Below are 22,151 nucleotides of genomic sequence, written 5' to 3'. Positions count from 1 at the left end.
GCACAAGCACTGCTTTCGGCATCCTTATGAATGTAAGTACATAGCTACGTTGTATACAGGCTAATAGGAAGCTTTATGTACCTACTGCAAGCAATCCTTAAGTGTTTTTATCTTGTTCAATGATGTGGTGTGGGTAGGTCATTTGATACTGATCTTGCCAATCAAGCTGCTCAGTTGTAATTATGCTGATTTGGGGGGGCTAAGGGTTGTATCTGTATAAATATGTCACTCGGTTTTATTTTCTGTGTATGAAAGGTGGAATTTCAAGCTATTTTCTATGGCTTGAAAGGTGGAAATAAGGGCAGAACACCTTGTGTAACCTTTCATAATGTATGGTGGCCCCAGCTTTGTGAGAAAGAATCAAACTTGGCAATGACATGAGCAGCCCCTGAAAGGGGGGGAATGAGATTTTTTTTTTCATGCCCCCTCAACCTTCTCCAGAATTAGTTTTAAACAGGAAAAAATAAGAAATCAATGTAAATGTGGGTTGTTTAAGTGGAACTGCATTTTTTACCTCTGCTGTGCATTTCAGCATGTACTACTTGGTGTTCTTCATTTTTTCAAGGATATGATTTCCCTTAGTCATGCAGCAGCAATTTTCAGTGTGTGATTATGCAGTGTGGGAACATGAGGCAAACAATAAATGAGACTTTTTAAAAAAGCTTTTGTTTTCTGCCTTACTGAAACAATTATTTGGTGAAATGTATTTATTTTTAAAAAAATAAAACAGAAAAAGATGTGATTTTTTTTTAAAAGAAAATGCTGGCATCTAAAGTCTATATTCTACTATCAGAAAACAAGGAAATATGAGCTGTACAGTTGGAAGGGAATGAAATGCATCAGTGTGAGGAATCTTTAAATATAAAATTTGTAAGTCAGTTTTAGTAACTGATTTTCTGGCAAATGTGTTATATTGGGTTTACTGAAGACTTTCTAACATGATTTATGTTAATTAAGTCCATATTAATATTGCAGAAGTTCACATTTGCATTGAAATAGTGGGATCTTGAAATGACTATTTCGCGACCCAGTATTAATAGTTATTTTTTGGAAAGTGTCTTTTTTTGTTTCGCATTTCAGTTTTGCAGAAAGGACAAACTTTTTTGAGTATTTTGTGACAGTTTGGTACTGCTGATCAAGCAAGGTTGAAGGGCAGTTTTGAATACAGATTTTTGAATAGCTAGTTTCTGCTTCAGAAAATACCATAATGGATATAGAAAAATGATAAGCTGGGAAAACAACTTTAGTGGGTCATTCTCAATGGTTTCATACAGGACAATCCCGTGCCTTTTTTTTTTTTAAGATCAGAGGAAAGAGAAACAGCAATGAAAAAGGGAAATCATAAATTTTAGCTGTGTTGTGGATGAGGCGCCTTGTCTTACATATTTGAAGAAAATCTCAGTAAGGTTTAAGCAAGGCTTGATGGTATGCATTTGCAGAAATGCTTAGCTGCCAGATGTGTTTTTGAACAAAGGGAAAAGAGCAAATCTTCCTGTTTATTACTTGGTCCCTTTTAAGTAGATTTTAATGGAAAAGAGTTTTATAAGTTGTTCATTTCTAGCTTGGATTGTGAAGAACACACTGAATATTCCTAAATTGTCAGGAAGATGCATGATTTTCATTTAGCTGAGGAATGCAAGTGCTTTGCTTTTCCTTTTTGGAAAGTTAAGTCATCTCTTCAACCATAATAATGTCTTCAGTGGAACCTTTTTTTGGTAGATTTACATATTCTTTCTAAGGAGAGAGAAAAATGCATCAGTCTTTAACATGCAATATGCTGCAGATTTACTGTTTGTGACCTGAGAGGCCATTTAGAAGAAATATTGGATATACTAGTACCCAAGGCACCCAGTCTTGCTATTCTGATATATAAGAAACACTTGGAAAAACAGGAGATTGACGCAACTTCAGGACAATGAGGATTATTTTACCTTTAACCTGTATAATCAATGCTAGCTATTTGTATCAGTTGAAGGAGGAAAAAAGTGAATTTAAATGCCTAACAACTTCAGTAACTGAGACAGTGGAAGAAGAAATTTCTTCTCTGTAAGCTCTTCCATATTGCCTGATTTTTCGCTACATGGACATAAACTAGACTACAGCCTGAGTAAAACATTTTGGTTGCTATCATAGAGTTTTACTTGGCTAACATGTTAAAAGGTTCAGTAAATCTTACACTGGAGTAGTGCAAGATCATAGTACTGATACAGGAATACTGGAAGAATTGTTCACTGAGGCTCAAAACAGTGGAGGAGAGATGTATAAAAAGTGGGGAGAGAGAGAGAGAATGCACTAAAAAAGCAAGACCTGCTCTCATGTTGAGGGTTTGTTACAGAGCATTGGACCAAGGTGTCTTGGTGGAGGTGGGGGGAGTTGCCTGGGGAACCTGCAGACTGGTCACTGCTGCAGGACTTTACTAGTCATGGGAACTTGCACCACTTGGGCGTTTGTTGAGGAAAATACTATGTCTGCACACAGAATGTGTCCTGCAAGTTCTTGGAATTTATGTAATATAGAAGGTGAAGAAAAGATGTCAGACTTAATTCTGAGTGGAAGAACTGCTTGAGGATGTGAAAACACTTGGGGATGAGAGACCACAAAGCAAAAGAAGATTGCAAAAATAAAATGATGGATTAAAGGAATAGAGGCATCAATGAACTGAGTGAATGGTTAATATGATCTTATCCAAAGCAAATAAAAAAAAAGGGGGGCAGTTATTTAACAAACACGTTAAAGATGTAAGTGCGAACTCAGTGCAGAAAGTTTAGGGTTATAAATCATAAGTTTTGCAATTATTTAAGGAAAAAGCATTATTGTAAATGAGAAAGAAGAGAAATAATGAGAAATTCTGGAAGATTATCATAGTAGTGACAAAATCGGGAAGTGCAAGCTTCAGAAAGTTGCAACTGGCAAAGGACCTTCAAAGTTTTGAAATAGGTCATAAATATATCAGCAGTAGCTGGAAGTGTTAGGGAGATGGAGTCTGGTAGGGGAGAAGGACAGCTCTGTAGAGGTAATACATTTTTGCTTTCATACCCACTTTAAAGGATCACAGCATTCAGGTATCTTTAACACATTATCTTAGTGGACAAGGGGTAAGAAACTAGGTTAAAATAAGGTAATGAATGAGCTAGAAATTGTTGAGGTGTATTAGATTCACACACTGTCTTCACACTGCCAGTTTGCAGGTATGAACCTGAGCAGAGGTCACTGCTTGAACACTGACAGTTGCTATTGGACAGTTACTGCCTGCGTGGAAGTGCTCCTGCCAGTTCATGAAACTATATCCACAAAGACTTCTGGGTTGAGTGGAGTGACTTGCATAATTTTGGTAGTATATGTACAGTAATTTGGAAGAATAAACCCTCCTAGTTTAGTAAAAATATACAGTCTAGAGGGTCTGCAATTTTTGGACTGCTTACTACTTTTCTAGCAATTACCATTTAATAACTTGATAGAATATGACATGCTGCCATAGCTCTTGCTGACTGTCATGAGGTGAGATATCAGGTATTTATGACTTTAAAAAGGTGTATGAGAAAACTCATCCAAGCTGTATTGCTCTCTTTTTATTAAAACCAAAGATGGTACATGTGTGAGGTCAATTTGTTGGTATAGATACCAAAACTGAGAGTTTCAATCAGTAATAATAGCTTTGAGGATTCTTAGTAAAGGATTGAAGGAAAATTTCTCTGTCACTTTTAAAAGCCTCTTAAGAGTTTTGTTGCCCACTGGAATATTGCAGGCAATAAAAGCTAGCATGATCTGTTTAATGTTAAAAAGATAAAAATCTTTGCTTTAACCAGCTAATACAAAGCATTCTACTGCTATGCAGAGACAATGCAAACTGTTTTTAGCACCAGTCTTCAAACGGACCAATTAGAAGAATAGCAAGAAAAATGAATCATTTGAAGTCTAGGTATCATGACAGGTGAAGAACAATTAAAGAATTTAGGTTTTGTTGATAGTGTTCAAGTATGTAGGACTGTAAACAAGAAAGGAATAAGGATAAGAAATGGTTATATATTCAGGAAAAAACTTTCTAAAAGTAAGGACAATTGAGCATTAGAATAGACCACCTATTACAGAATAGACACCTGTAAGAATTAGTGGTGAAGTTGGACAAAACATCAAAAAGCTGCTGAGATTCTTTCCAGCCCTGTTTTCCATGCTTCAATTAAAAAAAAAAAAAAAAAAACCTTAAAGGGGTATAGGTCAGGATTATAAAACATATATTCACATTGTATTATCAATATTAACAAACATTAGTGGCAAATGTTTCTTCACTTTGGTGTTTTTCAAAATAGAAATGTCAACCTAGTGAAACTGGTACACACAGAAATTATCAATCTTAGTTAAAATGATTACTCTGTCCTTAATATATGGCTACAAATGCATACAGGATAATCACTAGTCTCAGCACTGCCATGAAAACATTTCTAGTTTTAAACCAACATACTTCTCACAAGTTTTTAATGGACAAAATGCAACTCTTGTTTTTGTATGCCAATTTTTCTGGCCCATGGTGGGTTAACAAATACAACTAAATTGAAAAGAAGAGGTACCTGGGTATCTTCATCAGTTAATATGTTAAATTTGTCTCTTGGCTGTGGAATGGGAGAACATATTCTTTTGAAGCTGCAGTACCTTCGGGTACAAAACAGAATTTTGAATAAATTAAAACATTGGGAATACAACATGCAAAAATATCTGTTGTTCTTTAAGGACATTTCTTTCAAGACTGAATATGTATTGCTTGACAAATCACTTTGAGAAGAAGGAAAGTATCTTAAATGGTGACTGGTGAGTAACTATTCTTGTGCTTATTACTTGGGTAACTACACTTTCTTTTGTGATTAGAGTCACAATAAATGACTTTTAAAAATAATCGGTTTCAATAAATCACACAAAATATATCACTTTCTTCCACCCCAAGTGAGAAATTTTATTAAAATAATGACACATTTGTCCTGATTTCCTATTGTTTGGTAGTATGTGAAACTAACGACTTCAAAGCAATGTGGATGTTAAATGCTTAAAAGTAAAAACAAAAATGTTTTGTTCTTGTAGGATATGGTTTGCATCACTTATTAACTTTAATTCCTTTCCCCCTGTTTTACTGTAGCTATTTTGCATGCTCAATGCCAGCCAAAACAATACTGGTGGTAATAATTCATGACACCGGTAATAACTGGGTACTTTTAGTTTTTGGAAGTATGGAGAATGCTTATGTGTTTCATAGAAATAGCTATCTTACTAAGGTTGATCTACCTTTTGCAAAGAAAGGATTGGAGCAATGTTACAGAGATTGTTCCAAGTGCTATCAGAACTAAAATCACAAAAATAAAATCATCTTTCCCTTGACCTGAAACACACAAGAGAGAAAAATCATAGCATGGCAAAAAACTACTTCCGTGACTGGTAGTAATTAATGCTGATTTCATATAACTTCTTGAATAATCTGAAGAACTTTGACTTGGTGTCTTACAGAACCTTGACAAAAAGTTCAGGTATGCTCAGTATATTTTAAAACATAAACACTTTAAACTCAATTTAAATTCCACAAAAGGAGAAACAAGATCATAAAACATAAGATTCTTGGAAAAATAGGAGAGATGGTGAGGCTATGAAAAGAATGTTGACGAGAAAAAAGGAGAAAAGGAATAGCCAGAAGGAAGAGAATGATATCCATGACAAAATCTTCAGAGACTGAGAGGTAACAACAAAACTGTCAAAAGACAATAGTGGATCTGTCTCAGGCTGTACCTATAACCCTAGCATCTGAGTACCTACTGCTTTTACAAACACAACTAATCAAAGACTCGTATCAACCTCCATCACCATACTATTTAGGCATTTCCTCTATGTTAATAACTTCCATCCTGTTCCTTCCATGTCAGTGGGTAGGAATTAAGATTTTGTTCATATCTGTGAATGTGAGAGAGAAAGGGAGGTGAACATGGTAACACTGAAAAAGAATCTAAATGAAAAGAATATCGTGTACTTACCAAACTCAATGGGTTCACTCCATTCTCCCCAGTTTGAGTTTACAAAACAGTGTTTTCCACGTGCTCTGATTTTCAGAATATATATTTTTTTAACATTGAAATTTTGAAATTCATATCTGTAGTTCCTTACCTAAAATCAAAGCAATTAAACTGAGTATTTCACCTCATATGCAAGTGTTAATAAAATTCAGGTTTTAATTTCCTGATCCAAGTTCTATAGAAAAGTAATTGTATGATTTAGCAGGTATCTTGTGGTTAGATGTTCTTCTCCCCAAGTTTGAAAGCATGAAAAATTAGCTCATCCTACCATAGAATCTTTCTGTTTTGAAGCTGTAAATCCTCTATTAGGTCTTGAATTTAATCTCTTACACTTTAAAGATGCTTTGTTCCTGTCCTTCTTTATGGAGCCTGAAGAACAGAAGGACAGAAAGCTGAAACTAGAGAAACACCCTGTAAGTTTACCTTAAAACCCTTACAAGGATCAATGATGCAAAGCACCTGGATGGTGTCTGTCTTTGCTAAACAAACTGTTTTTGAGACAGTCCACTAGCAGATATGTGCCATCTGGTCTCATGATAGTTTCATACAAAATCTGGAGTCTGCTAAGCCTAGGATGCTTTCAGGGCTGAGAGGACTGCACATTTGTAAGGGGGTGCCTGCAGTTGATTCTCAAAGATTTTGAAAATCACTACATTTCCTCTCTCTAGCTGTCCTAAACTACAATGGTATTTTTCCACCATCAACTACAAGAAAGAGAATGAAGAAAGAGAATGTTTCCAATTTTTCATTAAACAAAGTGTAACATCTAACCTTAATCAAAATGTTTTTGTGAAATAAATGAAAAATATGGAGCTTTGTAGAATGCATAGAAAATTCTGCCTAGTGTAGTATACTAAAGGAGTATATTCAAGAAGCTTACCTGTAAAGATACCACAGGGCATGTCTTTCCAAGTTCTTCTTGCTATATTGGTACCAAAACTATAGATCTAGAAGTAACTATATTCTATATGATGGTAACCTATATGCTCTACAGGACAAAAGTGCAATTTTTTGTAGAACAAGAAAACTTACTCTTACAGGAGGATCCATCTTCTCTTCTTTGGGCTCATCCTGAAAACCAAATGCAAATCTTCATTTTTATGATTTTCTTATCAGATAACCAAATTTTTTTTCTCTTTTATACTCTGTTTCTTGCTTATAATGATATAAGTAATTTTCAACTGAAAAATTCAATTGGCAATTCTGCTCCAATAATGTCTCAGAATGTATCATTTTACTTAGAGTTCTGGCTTTGTCCATTTCATTTTGGAAAAGAAAGAAAAAATAAATGATTTGTCAATGGTTGTGTGAAGCTACATTTGCCTCTGAAGGTGCATGTACACTATTGTCCAGTGGAAATATATGCAAATTATCCAAGCAGTCAAATTATCCTTCAAACATAGCAGATCTCTAAGGTATTGATTTCACAGTAGTTTGATAATAGGTGCCAGAAAATTAATGTGAACAACAAATTTCCTTTCCTTCCAAACTCAGTTAAAGCCTCTATTATAGATGAGTGATGTATACTCAGAGTTTTCCCAAAATACTGTGAAGAGTTATACATCCCATACAGTCAAGATTTATTTGACTTGAACAAAACATAGACCTGGATCAAAGAACCTGAAAAATGTGAAAGATCTAAGACAGGAGCAAGAAAGCATGGGTGCAAAATGAGCAAACAAAATCACCAGCAGTGGTTTTAATAAGGATCCCAGAAGCCATTGAAAGGCTGAGGTCCTGGAAACATTTATCACATGTAATCTCAGAAGGATAGCTGGCATTATGGAAAAGTCAAAAAGATATTATTGAAAGGAAAGTCTCATTTCAAAAAATACATCCACCTTGTTTGATGCCTTACAAATTAGACCTTAGTATTTCCCCATAACTATTTGTCTGCTGAGTTCTTTCAACTTTGGACATGGGTGGAAGTCATCATCCTGTACTGCAGGCAGCGCGGGTGCATTGAGTTACCTAAACTTAGGTATGTAGTGCCATTTTAGCTGCTACAGGGCATCCTGCCTTGCTTCGGATGACCGCTCCAGAAAGATATGTGTCATATCTGCTGTCCCGGGGCAACTACATCAGGCCAGAGCATTTTAAGGGGCACGGGGCACCTACATGTGCTCAGCTGAAGGGAGTCCTAGATATGCATTGACTGCAGTGGGTGACTAGCCTGTATGTAGACACCTACATCTGTGTGGTTTAATATGTGAGGTGAATTTCACACCTGCATGTAGGAGTCTTATTCTAAAACTGAATCCCTTCTAAACATTTTGGTGAGATGAATCCCTCCCATTCTGACTGCTGCACAGGAAAGAAGGTAACATATATTTCTTTATTTCTTTATTTCTTTAAAAGGAAATATACTTTTATCATATTGCATTAGTCATATGTTACAGCCTATATCTTTATGTAAAACTTTCTAAGTACTACACACAAGATCTTACCATCATATTATACTAGCCAAAGGCAAAACTATGAACACTGCGATTGCTCCTTGAAATAGCTACAAAGGTAGATACCATGAATACATATAAGATACACAATCCAGACAATCCAAATTGTCTGTGGTGTGTAAGCTGCAGACTTTGAGTATATTCATGAGATTTAATGATGTATTAGTCCATTGTAATTGTATGTTTATGTTTAGACCTTAATTGGTCTTTCCTATATGGTTTTTGTATTAGAAAAACTGAAGGAATTGCCATTACAGTAAGCAATATGGCTGTGGCCGGGAAGCAGGGTAAGCAGAGAGTCCTTATTTGTCAGAAAGTAGGCATCATCCACATGCGCAAATCATATAATGGTAAAACAGATATCCCAGAGATAGGGAGGCAGAATGCTAATTCTTGTCCCCATGTCAACTTTGTGGACTTTAAGAAATTTCCTGGCCTGACTCCTACAGCTCCCAGAACAAAGCAGGTTTTCAACTTTTTGTTCTTTTGTCTATTAAAATAAGGTCTTTTAGGCACTGAGATTCGTGGAGGAGGATTTGACACCTCAGTCTACCTGCTCTGTTGTACTTGATGGAAACTAGTCATAGCTATGGTGAAGTGACATGCTTTGTATTGTCCTGCACTTTTCTTATGATTACTGTAGTAATTTGGTAATTAAATTGGTAGTGCTGTGCATATAGAGTAGGATAAATCCCAGTTTGCTTTTGGTATTTATGCAGTAAGTGTTTACATCTGAGTTGGTCATCTTAGATTTCTCTTAGAATCATCATCAGAAAGAATCATTTTAAGGACACAATTTGTCTGTCATCTACCTTAGAATGAGATGAACAGCGCTTCATCTGACTGCACGGAGCATGCAGGGTAACTAGCTGAAAAGTAAACATATCCATTGCTGATGGCTATGCTGGGGTTGTGTAACATTTCCCCTGAGTTGCTGGTGTATTCAGTTTTTCAGAAGAGTGGCTTCTGTTTCAACGCTAATTTCAAAAAGGAGGTTTTGGCGGACATTGTGTGGAAAAATGGGGACTGGCATGGCCTGAGCAGGCTCCAAGGGAAGGACATCGTCTGAAGGAAGGCTGCCAAAGCATGTCAGATTGCTGGAGGGGTGATGGGATAGAGGTGTGGAAGCAGAGAGAAAAAAACAGTCCCATGTGTTGAAATTCAGAGGCACCTGTGAGCTTTCCAGTGTCTGCAAAATGCCTGCAAAGTCACTGACGCTGAGCTTCCTCTAGGAACCAGCTAAAATGTGACAGGACTTGGACGGTGCTTGAGGCTGCAGCAAGGGCAGCGCTCTCGTTCCTGATCCCTCGCTGCCATCATGTGGCCATTTGACACGATTCTGTGGAAACAACACTGGCTTCAATCTGCTCTCGGTCGTTGAGTTTCTCTGTACTGTCTGAGAACTAGCTGAACACAGTATAAATTTGACCAGCTGAAACACCCCTCATAATCATATCCTGCTCTCCTCTGCTTTTCTGCTTTGCATCACTCATTATTTTGAAATGAGGTAATGAGTGGAGAACACCACAGCCTATGAGACAGAAGTTAATAAATGAAGGAAACAAAAATTTGCTTGTTATGTGCATGCATGTATGTAGGTATAGTGCCAAATAAAATTCAATAAATGTTTTTTACCTTATTTTGTATGTTAATTTCATATTGAAAACAATTTTTATTTTCCACATGACTTGTAAGGGGTTCTTGCCATTCAATTATGCAACCCTGTGGATAACCAGTACAACTGGCAGTGACATTTAATGGAGGAGTGAGTCTTTCTGGAATGAAATGAAATGATTAGTGTAGACATGGTCAATAATCAGCTCCAATTCATGTGTTCATAGTAAAATACATCAGAATTTGAGGCAACTTGTGTACAGCTATGTGTTACTGATGTTAACCCATATCATCTGGTAAACAGGAGTAAAATTCAGTAGCAAAACTAGGCAATGTAACACTTCAGGTGCTGGACATCTGAAGCAACTGAAATTCATGTAAAAAAGGCATGAAGGCATTTGTGTAATTCAGCAATACAATCAGCACGGTGTCATTTTCTTCTGTGTCTAAATTTCATATTGACAATGCAGGTCTCCATAGAAAAAAGTATGGAGGTTATATATATATTGTAGTATTTACCTAGAAGATAAAATCATATGAATATGAGTGCCCAGAATGTAGCTGTCTATATGTGAACCAGGTGTCTAAACATTATAGTCAGTGGAGACCTCGTCGGTGCTGCTCATGATGTCTAAGTCAGCTCAGCTAAACACCTCACTAGGCTTTATAGTCTGTATTGACTACTGGCAGGATTCAGTTGCTTGAACATAGATGTCTCCTGGGGCGCCTAGAAGGGCACTGGTCTCTCACCAGACCTGGGCTACATCTGCAAGCCTTGTGTAAGTCCTGAATGCCTTACTGTGTCTCCAGTGGCACTAGAGGCATATTTTTAGGCATCTGAATCCGGCCCTAAACCTGTCTGAGAGCTTAAACACCTAGCTCACATATAGGTATCTACATATTTAACTAAAATAGTCTTAATTTGCAAGCTCCCTCTGGTTTTAGGACACTTCGATCTTGTGGCTCTCAGAGAAGCAAGGAGTTATGGGATGGTGGAAGAGCCCATCAGCTTGATAATGCAATTAGAAACCTGGCCTTGAAAGTTTAATCTTTTCATTTCATCACTTGGTTTACATGGATATGTTCACATCGCTTCTCTGAGCTGTTATTTCAGGCTGCCTCTGCATTTGTTTTAGTCCATTTTTGGAATGATATTTTTTTCAGCTATCACAAACCAAAACTGTCCTGCAGTGTAAAATCCTCTAATAGCTACAGACTTCATTTTACTTTTTTTTTCTCTTCAGAAGTTAATTCTCCACTTCTTTTTTATATACCAAAAATAAAATAAAAATTTTTACTTACTTACCAATTGTATACAGTTCAATGTACTCATCATGGAACCGGATCAGGGAGTCTTTGCTAGAGCCATTCACCATGAAGTAAGTAGTAGTATCTTTTATCATCACATTTTGGAATTGACATCCTGTGTGTCTCCCATTTTCATCTTTAACATAAAGCTCACATTCCCTCTCTTCTTCTTCTCTGTGCACAGCAAGGTGTTTTAGTTAATGCATGCAGTGTCATGTGTTGAATCAGAATTCAGAATTCCCCAGAGTCAAGCAGACCTACTCACCCTGAGTTCTGCCAGTAGAGAAAATATTGGGTATCACCTGGAGCATCCCTGCCTGCATGCCAAGTGCAGTTCATAAGGGAGACATTGTAAATCACACAGGAGAAATTTGTAATGGCTGTCCCGGGCATGCCTGCAAATAGAGGAATGTCGCATGTCCCCTTGCTCCAAGCCGGAAGATCTCGGCATCCACTTATGTATTTTAGGCACCTGTGACTTCAGCTGATTATTGCATGGGTTTAGGAATGATGTGCTTCATTTTAGGTAGCATAACTGGAAGTTGTTTGTGTTGTGTTCAGTACAGATTTTGTTTCATTGTTTAGATGCTGAAGGCATAGTTAAAATTAAATCAGCTAGACTAAAGTCCAAGGAAACCTGTACTTCTCTAATACAGATTGACACCAACACTGGCTGCTCCTGTGCTTTGATATGTCCCATATGTGGAGTCAGGAGAGAATTTGGGAGGAAACGAGGGGGGGCACAAAGGAGAAACAGTAGGTGACAGACAAAGCATACCACCCTTTTGCAACATGAGTAACAAACTAGCTGGTGAAGGCTGGAAAGTTTTATGCAGTTGCGGGGCAGAGGAGGGAGTGATATGAAGGTATTGTGGTCCGCCCCTGACCACAAAGGGTTGCACACCAAAAAATTTGCTGATCACGACTAAGTGTTGACCCGTAGTGCCTCTAGCCTCATTATCCCTGATTACCATATTAAAAAACACCCTTTGCTGCATAACGCTATGTAAATAAGGGGGCATACCCCACAGCAATCGCGCAAATGGCAATCTGGCCAATGAAGTATGACTGCTGCGGTTCCACATCCCACCTTCGGCAACTATAAAACAGAGGACAGCCCACTAAAGTTTTCGGAAGGGAAGAAAACTGAACCCCCGACCTGTTCACTGGAGATTGCTGACGAGCGAGCCTCCTTCTCCCTCCCCCAAACAGGGACGCCTCTTTGGTAAGACCTTGTGCCTCCAACAAGGTTGGATGTTACCCAGGAAAATATATTATTATTGAAAGCGCTTAATTCTTCGTTTGAGGTCAAAGAAAGAAAATTTGTAGCAGCAAGTGCATTTTTCAAGGGCAATTCTGAACCTGTTCTGTCTGTCACTTTAATCTACAGCTTTGCGAAACTGACTCAGGGAAAGTCCTCGAACAAGGGGCTCTGGGGGGCAAGCCTTAATTACCAAGATAAGGCAGGGCCTTTCTTCCCTCCCTTCCCACGACACCATGTAGTTTCCCAGTTGTTCCAGTTCAAAATGAAATGCTCGTGTCACATCACTGAGAAATGCAGTATCTCCCTTTTAGCCTTCTGGCCCCTATAATAGGCTCTGCATCCCTGCAAGATGTAGCTCAGCTCTCTGTGGCCTCTGTGGGAAGAGTCAGGAGCCTAACTGAGGCCTCCAGAGAGGAACAGAAACTTGAGTGCAAAGCTGTGTGTAGTGGCCAAAGGAAACTGAGAAAACTCGACTCTCACCCCATTTTGGCTACCTCTGAACAGTGAAACCTGGGAACGATTACAGCATTCACATAGGTAAAGCAAGGCATATTCGCCGTGAACAGCATCCTTAGTGCTACAGAGAGATACATTTCTCCTTTTGGGATTAGCATTTAGAAAACTTCTCCTGACCTGCTTATACGCTTTGTTTAAAAAACAGACTTTTAAAAGCAAGATGGGACTCGTTGTCCCCTCTGATCAAATAGCCCAGCAGTTAGAAGTTTCTGCCATGGGAAGGAAATGGCTTTATCACTTCCTTTTCTGGAGCATGTGCAAACAGGAAACTCATGTTCTTCAGAAGCTCCCTCACCCCTGGGTTGTACAGTCATATTCAGCCTCATTGTCTCTTTTCCTTCAGTAAATTTTCTGGCTTTTTTTGCAGCATGCCACAACACCAATGAAAAGATAGAGACTTCCTATGCTACTGCCTCCAGTCTTCCACAGCACCCAATACTGAGGCTGCTCTTGTGGAAGCAAGGTTGGGTTTCTCATGGGGAACTTGCACACTAGGCCCGTTATGGAAAAATGTCAAAAGCAAAGGGTTTTAAAAGGCAATGTCCTGTCTTGCATTTTGAGGAGCACCATGAGAATGATTCCTTTGTCAAGTCTCAAGAACGAGATGAGTAGGGGAATACTGTCTCTACCTGGGTATGAGTGAGCTGCTAATCTTGTCACCTCTGACAAGTGTGAAATACTCCAGTTATGCACAGCAGCAGAATCACTGATGACTGGGCAACTTCAGTGGAGAAAACTGAGAGGGAAATGGAAAATGGGCCATTAAAACCTCAACTTTGGAATTATGACTCTAGGATCTGCCTAAATCTCGCTTGGAATAACTCACAAATGGGGCAGGCTCAGAATATATTTGCAAACAATTATCTTGGTTCAATGGGTGTGCACCAGCTGAGGGAACTCGAGGTCTCTGTGTGCCTGGGACAGATCAGGAGATTACTACCTTCAGTTTGCTCCTAGCTGCTTATCACCAGCATTTCATTTCCTCTCTCCTCCTCCCATTCGACTGGTTTAACTGATCTCTTCCCTCTGCCTTTAGCTAGCTCTGTGATCTGAGTCCTGACAAACTCACCAACAGTCCAGCAGAAAAACATTTACTAGAGCTGTAGGTGCTACCATCTTAATTTCTGGCAGTCAGATCAGTTATTTGAACCCACACCTAAACCACAGTTACTCAGTGTCATTTTGGAGCCCTAGTGTGAAAGAGAATAACACAATTACTGATATATATGTACTAATGCATCTCTTGCAGAACTGTAGAAACATTTGTTACAGAGCCAATAATTTTAGCATATATATTTATATTTATTTATAATTTTTTTGAAAAAAAAACACTTTTAAAACCAAGGGAAGTAGCTAACTACTGTATAAAGATTTGTTTTCTGAGCCATTTTTTTTTACCCTTAAAAGATTTCAAATGGAGAAGATCTTACCCAAACCATAAAGCATTACCTCCAGGGCAAAATGCGCAGCTTTTTGAGATATTTGTGTTTGGTACTTCAATGGTAAAGACTGCCCCATTGTGGATAGGCAGCTTTACCTCCTTTGGAAAGTGGCATGGTGCACTCTCCACCTGAAAAACAACACATTGATGTTTTATTTCTCTGTTTTTCCTCTGCTGTGTTAAATGATACTGGCTCTGGAAGTACAGGTTAGCAACTCAACTCCCAGGGCCAAAATCCAGTTTATATATGAGTGTATTAGGCTTATGAGCTAACTCTCTCCTTTACCAGTTGAGGGTAATGTAGGATGTAGCTGAGTGATGACTCAAAAAAGCATAACTACACAAAAAGTTTTCCAGCTCAGGAGTTAGATGCTAAAGTAGTGTGCTAATATTAGGGAAAGCTAATAATACACAAATGGCATAACAGAAGATGGTTAATAAAAGGGGGAAACAATATGGAATTAAAATCAGAGGATCCTAGACAAAGGGAAATAGAAGATTCCACACAGATACATCCTCATCTGATGTCCCCTATGGTTAAGAAAGATAGTCTATTGCATTATGCTTATAGTCTTCAATAAAAGTGCAATGCATTATTGTAATACATTTTTCTAATTAAAGCATGTGCTTTGCTGAGATGAATAATCCCTCTCTCTTGAGCTCCCTACTTTTGTCTCTGGGTGGTGTGGACTTATAACATGACCTACTCTAGAAGCATGACCTAGTTTACTGAGAACCAGTGTGTGAAGAATCTAAGATACTAAACATGCATAACAGTATTTGGGGAATTCACTTTTCATTTGAAGGGTCTCTCTTGCTCTCTTAGATTCTTGTACTCTGTCACCCTTGCTTAATTGTCGCAGTTTGATAGTCTGATCCATACAGCTCAGTCACTGGGGAAAATTCTCTAGGTGTCTCACTTAGTCTTACTCTCCTTTATTTCAGCAGCTAAATTCCTATTTCATGCTTCAGCTTAGTTGCAGTTCAGGCTATAGCCTTCTTTCCACTTTGGTCCCCACAGTTTTCTGATACACACAGGATGCTCCTGTTACAGTGAGTGCATGCTAGCACTTGCAGCTTTCTGCAGTTCCCAGACAGGTCAAACTGTAGAGTGCAAACAACCACTAATCAGAATTTACTTGTAACTGATTCATTTTTTCACAGTAAATGAAATCTATAAAAGGTAAAGAAAGAGGTGTCATTTATCCTCAATAAATAGCAGGTTTACCTTTTTCTGTATAGAAGTCTTATTTGTGGCCACAGCACAAGTGTACTCAGAGAAATTCATGCTGCTCTCCCAAGACAGTTCCATTTTTCTCCAGTTCAATATCAAGTTTGTAATAGGTGATTCTTGGGTCTCTACTGAAAATGTTATAGAATATTTTCAGTAAGGATATACTGTTGTTTTTGTTCAGTGCAGAGGCTAGTATCTGGCAGGCCTAAGATAATTGGCAGATTAATTACAAATATCCCTGATAAGTGAGAAATGAAACCCTGTTTCTCAAACTATTGTTGCAAAAACATTTTACTCACACTTCATACAATAGGTATCAGCATGCAAGGGATGAAATAGAGTCATCCACCAAATCACGCGAATAAGTCCAGGAGTATCAACCATCTTTTCTTCTCTGGAAAGAGACAAGAAGGAAGCCTTCAGGGGGAAAAAAAAAAAAAAAAGATGATGCCAAAGTGTATTTGGCTTTCTGGAAAGCTTCATTTATGTTTGGTATATGTATATAATTTCTCAGTACTTTTTTATCTTTGCTGTATAAAAGACTTATTAACTTTTGTATCTTATTTTCTGCTCCCCTCTACTGAGTTTCTTTGATTTGGATGTCCTTTTTCCTAAAGGCATTTTGTAAGCAGTAACCAGATCTTACTCCTGGCCATGCTTCTCTTGCCTACTTGCTTCTTTTTTTGTCTCTTACAGACTGTGTGACTATTACTTCTGGTGAAGCATTGCAGAGATCATGTGTGGGAGATGCAGCCTCTCCTTGTGGGCTGTGAGGATATAGGAGAGAGTTGGCACTGGGGTCTTGTTCTACAATGTAGTTTGTGGCTGTGCTTTCATGAGTTGTCCTTCTCTAGCTCAGACCCACTGGTGGGATTTAAGACACTCTTCTTTTCACAGGTTTTCCTACTGCTTATGCCAAATGGCTCTCCACTTTTTAAACTGGATTCTCTCTTTCTCTCTCTCTTTTTAGATATTTACCCCCCACATCCCAGAATGGTCTGCTTCAAATGCTGAACTTATTGTTGCAATGTCAGAAACTTAGGAGTCAGATGTTACAGAGCATTTTAGGGAATTTAAATTAATGAAGAAGTGTGAGTACCTGCAAAGGATAATTCCACATTCATTCATGTGGCGTGGAAGTCTGCCCAGAGCTAGTCAAACACTGGCATCAGCTCCTGACAGAGCTGGTATCTGGAGCTTAGGTATCATTTTTTTCTCTTCTCAGAGGAAGTTAAAACTCTTTGGACATGATTTCTCTTCTCCTAGTGCTTGTTTTTCTGTTCCTTTCTACGTGAAGAAGCAACACTGATTAATGAAATTTTTTGTTCTAATATATGCTAGTAGTCTAATTTCCTAGTAGTAATTTTCTTGACTGCAGGTATTTTTAAGGTTAATTCTAAGGTTGTGAGGTAAATTCTTACAAACACAGGAAAAAAAGAAATATAGCTATATTTTGTTAATTTACTGTCCTTCTACATTAATTTATATAGCCATTTCAAGAGAACTGATTCCAGATTGACTCCATTTGTGATGTGAACCAAAACCCAGCTAGACTCTCAAAGCAAGCTGAAGTCTTGCTTATTTCCACATGGCACATCACATTTCGTACAAAATGACTTAATATGATCTGTCCATCCCGGTCTCTAAGAATCAAGCTGGGATGGAAAGTGATGAAGGGGTTGCAGCAGAGACAGACTCTTCACTGAAGCCTAATGTTTCTCTGTTTATCTCTGCAGTATCAATCTTTTCTTTGTAAATCATCATGTTACAACAAGGATGTGGCCACAGCTGCTGGGAAGTGATACTGAAGAATCTTTAGTGCAGACAATACAGAGGACTGGCACTGAAATGCTCTGTGAGATATTGGGCTCAACAATTATTTCCACTTTCCCATGCTATCAGTAATCTCCCCAGCATTGTACATAGGAACCTGGAGTGCTCTGTCCATTTTCTCTGCCCCTTTTCATATAAATAAATTTTTCTCCCTCTTCTGTCTTCTGTTCAGTCACTCAATCTTTTTTCCTTCCTTTCATCATCCTATTTTCCTTTTTAGGCTTTTGCTTTTCCTTTTCTCTCCTGACTATTTCCTTCCCTCCATTTTCTTTGCTTCATCTTTCTTGTCTTCTCCAGCTGTCTGCCCTCATGGCTCCTGTCAAAATCACCCGCAAGTTTTGAACGCATGACAACACCCCCAAACCGCGAGTGTACTCCATATTTTATCATGGAAGCGCTCATCTGTAGCACTGCCAAAGAGACTTCATCCTACCTAGAGAAGTGCTTGCTGTCAGCATTGCTTCCAGGCTCTGGACATGACATCGGGTTTGCAGTGGAAAGAGCAGGGCCTGTAAAATTCACTTTCCTTTCCAGAAAGAGTAGTTCCATCCACCCCAGCACTCAGGGCATTTGATTCCCGATGGATATGTGTTTCATGATTGACTGACTTTTAAAATGAATCATACATGAAGGAGTCAGTGTCGGGTTGTGCCTCCATTCCTTAGCTGAATATGCCAACATACAGCCAGGTCCCCCTGGCCTCTCTCTGGCCTGCCGACAGGACAAGAGGCAGAGGAGCTGTGTCGAGCCTTAAGCCACCTGCCTGGCCCATCTGTGCCTGGTGGCCAAGCAAATGGCTCCACCACCGCATCCGTAGGAGCTGCATGCCTCCGGGGCCTCCACCCTCTCCCAGACTGGTATTTTGCAGACAGACTCAGTCAAACTTTCTCCGCTCTGAACAGACCTCAGTACTGAAGGTGTCAAAAGGAAAGCACAGCCGTGTCAGATTTATTTGGAGGAACAGGCCAATATAAACACAAATATACTTGCATAAGTGGTGTTTCCTTATATACTGTTGATACAGAAAATAATATAAAAACAATTAGTATGAGATCTATGAGGATGAACACTCCCATCCTTAACTCTCTCTTTGTTTCTGCTCTGCTCCTTCCCTTTTTTTCTCCTGGCCAGCCTCACAGATGTCTTGGTTTCTCAGCATGTGTCTACACTGCTAAATGGGGGAGGGCCATAGAGGGAACTCAAGCACCTGGTTTTCCACAATCTTTAATTTTTAGCTCACTCCCTAGCTCAATTTCAAATTATTCTACCTAGATCTCTTCATGACAGATTTGCTATAAAGCTAATCTCTCCACCTAAGCTATGTGGCTGTGAGCCAGCCAGTGCTGCTCAGCCTGGGAGCCATGGATCTGTTCCTGGCTTTCTTCTATTTAGAGGTATGGGCATGGCCCATTATGTTTAATTTTTCTTGACTATGTCCTCCTTTTTCACTAGCAAAATCTTATCAAAGACGATGTTTAAATTACTGCCAAACTTTTTATCTAATGTTGCCAGAAATTATATGTTTTATACAGCAGCAATGAGCATATCCCTGGTAAACTGGATGCTTTTGCAATATACTAGCAAACATGTGCCTGTTTGGTCTTTTGTAGACAGACATGGTCAAACTCCAATCTGCTCTGGAATGATCTGAGTCATAAATGTGCCAGAAGGAAAATACAGCCATGTTTAAAGGTTGTGACATACCTATAGTAGTTTCCACAGCAAATATGCATAAAAAGTCTGACTTAAACACTTTAATTTGTTACCCTGCAAATCTGTACAGTTTATTGTCTTTGCTTGCAGCCTGTGAGTACAGGAAGCAGCCTGTACCAAGAGACGTTACCTGAGACCAAGATTCCTTGCTTCTAATTCCCCACTTTGCTAGTGACTTTATTTTCTTGGGTGGCTCTGGAGAAGCTACTTCTGCCCATTACAGACTTCCAGAAATAAGAACTGGAATTTCCCTCAAAGGGTAGTATGAGGATAAACTGAAGCTTATAAATTGCGGGCATATGGAGAGCACCGTATACACGCACCATATACTTGTACCTGGGAAGGAACGACCCCATGCAGTAGTACACATGGGGGTGTTGACCTGCTGGAAAGCAGTTCTTCAGAGAAGGACATGGGGTCCTGGTGGACAACAAGTTGACTACGAGCCAGCAATGTGCCCTTGCAGCAAAGACAGCAAATGGTATCCTGGGCTGCATTAGACAGAGTGTTGCCAGCAGGTCAAGGGAGGTGATCTTTCCCTTCTACTCCTGTTGAGGCCACATCTGGAGTGCTGTGTCCAGTTCTGGGCTCCCCAGTACAAGAGAGACATGGACATATGGGAAAGATTTCAGTAAAGGGCCATGAAGGTGATTAAGGGAGTGGAGCATCTCTCATATTGGGAGCAGCTGAGAGCTCTAGGACTGTCTAGCCTGGAGAAAAGAAGGCTCAGGAGGGTCTTCTCGATGCCTATAAATATTTGAAAGGGGAGTAAAGAAAACTGAGCCAGACTCTTTTCAGTGGCATCCAGTGAAAAGAGGTAAACTGAAACACAGGAAATGCAACTTAAACATAAGAAAAACTTTTTTACTGCAAGGGTGGTCAAACACTGCAACAGATGCCCAGAGAGGCTGTGGAATCTCTTGGAGATATTCAGAATCCAGACAGACACAGTCCTGGGCAACCTGCTCTAGTTGACCCTGCTTTGACCAGGAGGTGTTGGACTAGAAGGTCTCCAGAGGTACCTTCCAACTTCAGCAATTCTGTGGTTTACTCTTTTACAAGCAATAGTAATCCACATATTTCTAGTTAGATTAATTTTTAGAAAGGAGACAGAAAATAGCATTTCTTTCAGTTATTGCAAAATAAATGTCAGATAACAAATGTCTAATAGAGCAACAGACATGAGAGACATTTCATAGTCTTCCTTGATTCTTGCAGAAAGCTCTGAAATTTTTATAGAGATTTACATTGTTTATCAAATAGGCTAATGCATCATCAAAATTTTAATATTCTTAAACAAGAAGTCAGTCCAATTTTGGAAAGTGTGCTAGTATGAGTGGACCTAATAAGCCATTACAAATATTTGTATTATGCACCAAATCTTCCATGTCACAAGAAACAAGCAACAAACAACAACAAAGACAGACTTACCTCCTCTTCAAAAAACCCTCCTCCTTTATCTTGTTTGATTTTGGATCACAGCAGCAAGGACACTTGAACTTGTAGTTGTGGTCCTGCAGGCATAGGTAGATTTTCTGCTCTGCCAGTAAACAATTTTTACTGCGTACTGGTATTCAATAGCAAATGCTGCAAGTCAGAAAGTGAGTCAGTTTATCATTTCCCTTACTGCTTTTGAACTTCCTTAAATTTCCTAATTTGCAGATGCTAATGATTTCACTTGAACTGATCGTGTAAGTAACTCTTCCTTCCTGTTATGTTGGATATACTGAGCACTAGTAGTCACAATATGTAAACTCATTATACAAAAATATACAAATACACAGTACAGGCTGTAGTATATGAACATGCTCTCCTACAGACCAACACATTTTCAGAAATAATATTTTCTGCAAATGACTGCAGTTTTTTGTTACTAGTCCATATTTAAAGTGCTTACAACACGAACACTTAATTCTATCAGGATCTGACTGGTTGTATACAGCATTTATGACCTCAGCACCAGCCCAGGTTCTCCCTTTGCGAAGATCAATCCTTAAGCATGCATCTGCAAACAGCCAGGAAAATAATCCTCTCTTGTATATTTGCAGGCAAAGAAGTGGTGTTGAAAATATCAGATCCAAATTTCAGAACTTCCTCAATGTGAGGTTCTGGGCTGGTTTTGTTTGGTTTATGTTAGGTTACGATATCATGGGTTAGGTGCAAAAGTGTTTGAATTTTCAAATGGAAAGAAAATTACCAAAGCTACTTGTTGAATTCAGTAATGTCAGTTTTGTAAAAGACTTTGCAGTTGTATAAATGTGAGAATCTAACCAATAATGTTTGCTTTAACTTCTAGCAAATTTGAATGTGGCTCTGGGTCATGCTGAGTGTTAGCCATTTCCCACTTTGTTTTGCATGATAAGATATCTGGCATGAAGAGAAGAAAGTAGCTATTCTTCACATAATAGGTTATTTTTATTTCTTGCTGTTCTCAAGCTCTAGTAACAAGAGTGATTTGAATTACTCCATACCTTCCACCCCTCAGTGTAGGCAGGAAGGCAACGAATTCCCCAGGCTTCTTAGGAGTGAGGCAGGATCCTTACTAGTCTGTCTGTTAGAGGAAGAACAATTCTTAACCCTGATTTCCCTGAACCTTTTTTTTTTTTTTTTTTTTTTTGCTTATAGACGTGTTCACCAACAGAGAGTTACTTCATGGACATTTCAAACTGCAAATATCTTTGCTTTTCAGTCCATGCCGCTGAACTTTGTCCACCGTTACCCCCTG

At 38.8% G+C, this 22,151-nt stretch overlaps 1 protein-coding gene across 1 annotated transcript; it reads right to left on the bottom strand.

Moving 5' to 3' along the window:
• Nucleotides 1-890: 890 nt before the first annotated feature.
• Nucleotides 891-20,991, bottom strand: LOC106490917 (granulocyte-macrophage colony-stimulating factor receptor subunit alpha-like). The gene is made up of 12 exons (XM_013950439.2): nt 20,858-20,991; nt 16,180-16,297; nt 15,875-16,008; nt 14,655-14,775; nt 11,691-11,820; nt 11,424-11,599; nt 10,139-10,278; nt 7,080-7,118; nt 6,009-6,138; nt 5,272-5,365; nt 4,566-4,647; nt 891-1,734 (listed from the first exon to the last, which is right to left on the bottom strand). Exons 2-12 carry the CDS (start codon nt 16,262-16,264, stop codon nt 1,666-1,668), a joined length of 1,200 nt encoding a protein of 399 aa, XP_013805893.2. The 5' UTR covers nt 16,265-16,297; nt 20,858-20,991; the 3' UTR covers nt 891-1,665.
• Nucleotides 20,992-22,151: the final 1,160 nt, after the last annotated feature.

This window comes from Apteryx mantelli, chromosome 1 (genome assembly GCF_036417845.1).
Source record: "Apteryx mantelli isolate bAptMan1 chromosome 1, bAptMan1.hap1, whole genome shotgun sequence".
In the NCBI taxonomy this organism is placed as follows: domain Eukaryota; kingdom Metazoa; phylum Chordata; class Aves; order Apterygiformes; family Apterygidae; genus Apteryx; species Apteryx mantelli.
The sequence above is the reverse complement of the archived record's forward strand: the minus strand, read 5'-3'. Positions and strand labels throughout refer to the sequence as shown.

Bases quoted from the DNA above. Each gene is read 5' to 3' on its own strand.
- LOC106490917 (XM_013950439.2), bottom strand. From the start codon at position 16,264: ATGGTTGATACTCCTGGACTTATTCGCGTGATTTGGTGGATGACTCTA. The intron at 11,600-11,690 runs GTGAGTAGGTCT...TGCTGTGCACAG, and splicing joins CTCTACTGGCAGAACTCAGG to AGAAGAAGAAGAGAGGGAAT. The intron at 7,119-10,138 runs GTAAAAAACATT...TTTGGTTTTCAG, and splicing joins AAATTAACATACAAAATAAG to GATGAGCCCAAAGAAGAGAA.